The sequence below is a fragment of the Leptodactylus fuscus genome, chromosome 5 (genome assembly GCF_031893055.1).
Source record: "Leptodactylus fuscus isolate aLepFus1 chromosome 5, aLepFus1.hap2, whole genome shotgun sequence".
NCBI classification, from domain to species: Eukaryota; Metazoa; Chordata; class Amphibia; order Anura; family Leptodactylidae; genus Leptodactylus; species Leptodactylus fuscus.
In genome coordinates, this window is record NC_134269.1 from 88,375,474 (window position 1) to 88,381,305 (window position 5,832).

A 5,832-nucleotide genomic window follows, 5' to 3' on the forward strand; every position below is an offset into this window, starting at 1 on the left:
TTGGATACATAAAGTGGACAGATACATTGGATACATAAAGTGGACAGATATATTTTATACATAAACTGATCAGATACATTGGATACATAAAGTGGACAGATACATTGGATACATAAAGTGGATAGATACATTAGATACATAAAGTGGACAGATACATTGGATACATAAAGTGGACAGATACATTGGATACATAAAGTGGACAGATACATTGGATACATAAAGTGGACAGATATATTTTATACATAAACTGATCAGATACATTGGATACATAAAGTGGACAGATACATTGGATACATAAAGTGGACAGATACATTGGATACATAAAGTGGTCAGATACATTGGATACATAAAGTGGACAGATATATTTTATACATAAACTGATCAGATACATTGGATACATAAAGTGGACAGATACATTGGATACATAAAGTGGACAGATACAGTGGCAGTACATTAGGAACAGTCCATTCTAAAAATCCTTACCTGAAAACAATATTTCAGGCTAAACCAATTGTGGAAATTTTGATTAAAAGTTAATATATAGATTATAATTATCCAAATAATCCAAGTTATGTTAATCTGGTTAGCAGGGCACACATATATGTATCAGCTCACACATATGTATGTATGTATATTTATATCTCTATAGCATATATAGCACAATATTATTCATAGTTACCAAATGTTAACTTGACTGTTTTTCAGCATAACAAGATGAAGATGTGGGCTCTTTCTTATTTTATTTTCTTATTAAGGAAAATGTAGCAGCAGTTTATTACTGCCAGCAATGTAAGCTATCATGTAAAATGTTTATAGTATTCACACCATTATTTTCTATATAATATCTTTATTTTCTTTCATTCTCTACATCGGGGAGACCTGTCAATAGCTTTGATATCATTCTTTGTATACAGTATTATTCTTTATGTAGGTGTCTCTATAAGAGGGAGCACTTTTGTGCTCCCTCTTTTTTTTGGAGATGTCAAAGATGTCATTCTTGGGCTTATTTTTAAGCCTTTTTAGTATTGTGTTAATCCGAAACACTAACTTTTTGTTTTATAGTGTTTTTATTCTTGCAGGAACCAGTGAGCATGGAGACTGTGAATTTCACTTCAGTTACAGAATTCCTTTTGTTGGGATTAATGGAGGATCCCAAATGGAATCTTCTTTCTTTCTTCATCTTTTTGCTGACGTATATAGTGACAGTAGCAGGTAATATGTGCATGATCATTTTAATTTGCTTCTCTTCCAAACTTCACAATCCCATGTACTTCTTTCTGGGTCACTTATCTTTTTCAGACCTTTGCTACTCTTCTGTAATAACCCCAAAGTTTCTGTACAACTTGTTCACCAATCAGATGGCTATATCCTTCAAAGGTTGTGGCACCCAACTCTTCTTTTTTGGCTTGTTTGTGGGTGCAGAATGCTTCCTTGTCACTGTTATGGCCTATGACCGCTATGTTGCCATTTGTAACCCACTACTATATATCATCATCATGAGCAAGAACCTCAGAATGCAGTTGGTTGGGGCTGCCTATACTGGGGGTTTGCTTAGTTCTGCCGTACATACAAGTTGTACTTTCCATTTGTCCTTCTGTAACTCAAACAAGGTAAACCATTTTTTCTGTGATATTCCTCCACTACTTCAGCTTTCCTGCACTGATACATTTCTAAGTGAAATCTTTACATTTCTCTTATCTTCTGTTCTTGGAAGTTTTTCTGCAATTGTAATAGCTTTTTCCTATGCAAAAATTCTTTCCTCCATCCTAAAAATGAAAACTTCAGAAGGAAGGCGAAAATCTTTCTCTACTTGCTCCTCACACCTCACAATAGTAACCTTGTTTTTTGGGACAGCAATATTTATGTATGCAAGACCTATGTCTAGTTACTCAGTGAAGGATAAAGTGATTTCATTGGTGTATACCGTGGTAATACCCATGTTAAATCCTATCATTTATAGTCTAAGGAACACTCAAGTGAAGAATGCTTTTATTACTGCCTTGTATAAAACAGTCTACAAGTAATAAACTGATGTATATAAGTGACACTTTATGTATCTACTGTGTATAATGTGATTCATGCTCTTGTTCAGACAGAATATTGGAGTGTCCGTCCAACATAAAAGTGCTGCAAGCCCAACTTTTTCATCACGCAATTTCAGTTAAAAAAAAGGGACATCTGACTATAATGGGGTCCATCAGACTCCATTCATGTCTGTCTTAGAAAAGATCGGGTTTTTTTGTCTCTTTTTTTCTTCTTGTGGTCCTTTGATGGACCAGAAAAACAGAAAGCAAAAAGTGAATGTAGCGTAAGACGGATAAGCCAGCGCCCGCACCTGAGTCAGACAAATGCTCTGACCGGGTAACGCTGGGTTTACATCTGCACCTCGGTCTCCGTTCTCAGGTTCCCGTCTTCTGCAGACAGAAGACGGAAACCTGTCAGACCATGTCCGGTTGTGAGCGCCAGTAAATAGAGATGAGCGAACACTAAAATGTTCGAGGTTCGAAATTCGATTCGAACAGCCGCTCAATGTTCGTGTGTTCGAACGGGTTTCGAACCCCATTATAGTCTATGGGGAACAGATACTCGTTAAGGGGGAAACCCAAATCCGTGTCTGGAGGGTCACCAAGTCCACTATGACACCCCAGGAAATGATGCCAACACCTCTGGAATGACACTGGGACAGCAGGGGAAGCATGTCTGGGGGCATCTAACACACCAAAGACCCTCTATTACCCCAACATCACAGCCTAACAACTACACACTTTACACACTCAATACCACCTCTCTGACAGTAGGAAAACACCTTGAAACATGTGTATTTGGCACTTGCAGTGAGGAGAGCTTGTCACCAGCAGTGAATTTGGCCCTTGTAGTAAGTTGAGGTTGGCACCAACATTTGTTTTGAAAATCAGGGTGGATTGAGCCTCTAACCAGCAGAGTTTGGGCAAATTCATGGTGGAGGGAGCCTCTAAAAACCCCAGTTTGGACCAATTCATGGTGGAGGGAGCCTCTAACCAGCCCAGTTTGGGCAAATTCATGGTGGAGGGAGCCTCTAAAAAACCCAGTTTGGACCAATTCATGGTGGAGGGAGCCTCTAACCAGCCCAGTTTGGGCAAATTCATGGTGGAGGGAGCCTCTAACCAGCCCAGTTTGGACCAATTAATGGTGGAGGGAGCCTCTAACCAGCCCAGTTTGGACCAATTAATGGTGGAGGGAGCCTCTAACCACCCCAGTTTGGACCAATTCATGGTGGAGGGAGCCTCTAAACAGCCCAGTTTGGGCAAATTCATGGTGGAGGGAGCCTCTAAAAAACCCAGTTTGGACCAATTCATGGTGGAGGGAGCCTCTAACCAGCCCAGTTTGGACCAATTAATGGTGGAGGGAGCCTCTAAACAGCCAAGTTTGGACCAACTCATGGTGGAGGGAGCCTCTAAAAACCCCAGTTTGGACCAATTCATGGTGGAGGGAGCCTCTAACCAGCCCAGTTTTTGCAAATTCATGGTGGAGGGAGCCTCTAAACAGCCCAGTTTGGGCAAATTCATGGTGGAGGGAGCCTCTAACCAGCCCAGTTTGGACCAATTAATGGTGGAGGGAGCCTCTAACCAGCCCAGTTTGGACCAATTAATGGTGGAGGGAGCCTCTAACCAGCCCAGTTTGGACCAATTAATGGTGGAGGGAGCCTCTAACCACCCCAGTTTGGACCAATTCATGGTGGAGGGAGCCTCTAACCAGCCCAGTTTGGACCAATTCATGGTGGAGGGAGCCTCTAAAAAACCCAGTTTGGACCAATTCATGGTGGAGGGAGCCTCTAAACAGCCCAGTTTGGGCAAATTCATGGTGGAGGGAGCCTCTAAAAAACCCAGTTTGGACCAATTCATGGTGGAGGGAGCCTCTAACCAGCCCAGTTTGGACCAATTAATGGTGGAGGGAGCCTCTAAACAGCCAAGTTTGGACCAATTCATGGTGGAGGGAGCCTCTAAAAACCCCAGTTTGGACCAATTCATGGTGGAGGGAGCCTCTAACCAGCCCAGTTTGGACCAATTAATGGTGGAGGGAGCCTCTAACCAGCCCAGTTTGGACCAATTAATGGTGGAGGGAGCCTCTAACCACCCCAGTTTGGACCAATTCATGGTGGAGGGAGCCTCTAAACAGCCAAGTTTGGACCAATTCATGGTGAAGGGAGCCTCTAAAAACCCGTTTGGACCAATTCATGGTGGAGGGAGCCTCTAACCAGCCCAGTTTGGGCAAATTCATGGTGGAGGGAGCCTCTAAACAGCCCAGTTTGGGCAAATTCATGGTGGAGGGAGCCTCTAACCAGCCCAGTTTGGACCAATTAATGGTGGAGGGAGCCTCTAACCAGCCCAGTTTGGACCAATTAATGGTGGAGGGAGCCTCTAACCACCCCAGTTTGGACCAATTCATGGTGGAGGGAGCCTCTAAACAGCGAAGTTTGGACCAATTCATGGTGGAGGGAGCCTCTAAAAACCCCAGTTTGGACCAATTCATGGTGGAGGGAGCCTCTAACCAGCCCAGTTTGGACCAATTAATGGTGGAGGGAGCCTCTAAACAGCCAAGTTTTGGGAAATTCATGGTGGAGGGAGCCTCTAACCAGCCCAGTTTGGACCAATTCATGGTGGAGGGAGCCTCTAAACAGCCCAGTTTGGGCAAATTCATGGTGGAGGGAGCCTCTAAAAAACCCAGTTTGGACCAATTCATGGTGGAGGGAGCCTCTAACCAGCCCAGTTTGGACCAATTAATGGTGGAGGGAGCCTCTAACCAGCCCAGTTTGGACCAATTAATGGTGGAGGGAGCCTCTAACCACCCCAGTTTGGACCAATTCATGGTGGAGGGAGCCTCTAAACAGCCAAGTTTGGACCAATTCATGGTGGAGGGAGCCTCTAAAAACCCCAGTTTGGACCAATTCATGGTGGAGGGAGCCTCTAACCAGCCCAGTTTGGGCAAATTCATGGTGGAGGGAGCCTCTAAACAGCCCAGTTTGGGCAAATTCATGGTGGAGGGAGCCTCTAAAAAACCCAGTTTGGACCAATTCATGGTGGAGGGAGCCTCTAAACAGCCAAGTTTGGACCAATTCATGGTGAAGGGAGCCTCTAAAAACCCGTTTGGACCAATTCATGGTGGAGGGAGCCTCTAACCAGCCCAGTTTGGGCAAATTCATGGTGGAGGGAGCCTCTAAACAGCCCAGTTTGGGCAAATTCATGGTGGAGGGAGCCTCTAACCAGCCCAGTTTGGACCAATTAATGGTGGAGGGAGCCTCTAACCACCCCAGTTTGGACCAATTCATGGTGGAGGGAGCCTCTAAACAGCCAAGTTTGGACCAATTCATGGTGGAGGGAGCCTCTAAAAACCCCAGTTTGGACCAATTCATGGTGGAGGGAGCCTCTAACCAGCCCAGTTTGGACCAATTAATGGTGGAGGGAGCCTCTAAACAGCCAAGTTTTGGGAAATTCATGGTGGAGGGAGCCTCTAACCAGCCCAGTTTGGACCAATTCATGGTGGAGGGAGCCTCTAAACAGCCCAGTTTGGGCAAATTCATGGTGGAGGGAGCCTCTAAAAACCCCAGTTTGGACCAATTCATGGTGGAGGGAGCCTCTAACCAGCCCAGTTTGGACCAATTAATGGTGGAGGGAGCCTCTAACCAGCCCAGTTTGGACCAATTAATGGTGGAGGGAGCCTCTAACCACCCCAGTTTGGACCAATTCATGGTGGAGGGAGCCTCTAAACAGCCAAGTTTGGACCAATTCATGGTGGAGGGAGCCTCTAAAAACCCCAGTTTGGACCAATTCATGGTGGAGGGAGCCTCTAACCAGC

The 5,832-nt window shown here is 44.6% G+C and overlaps 1 protein-coding gene across 1 annotated transcript; it reads left to right on the forward strand.

Moving 5' to 3' along the window:
* The first annotated feature begins 1,091 nt into the window (after nt 1–1,091).
* Nucleotides 1,092–2,024, forward strand: LOC142204890 (olfactory receptor 5AP2-like). The gene has a single exon (XM_075276218.1). It carries the CDS (start codon nt 1,092–1,094, stop codon nt 2,022–2,024), a length of 933 nt encoding a protein of 310 aa, XP_075132319.1.
* The last annotated feature ends 3,808 nt before the right edge of the window (nt 2,025–5,832 follow it).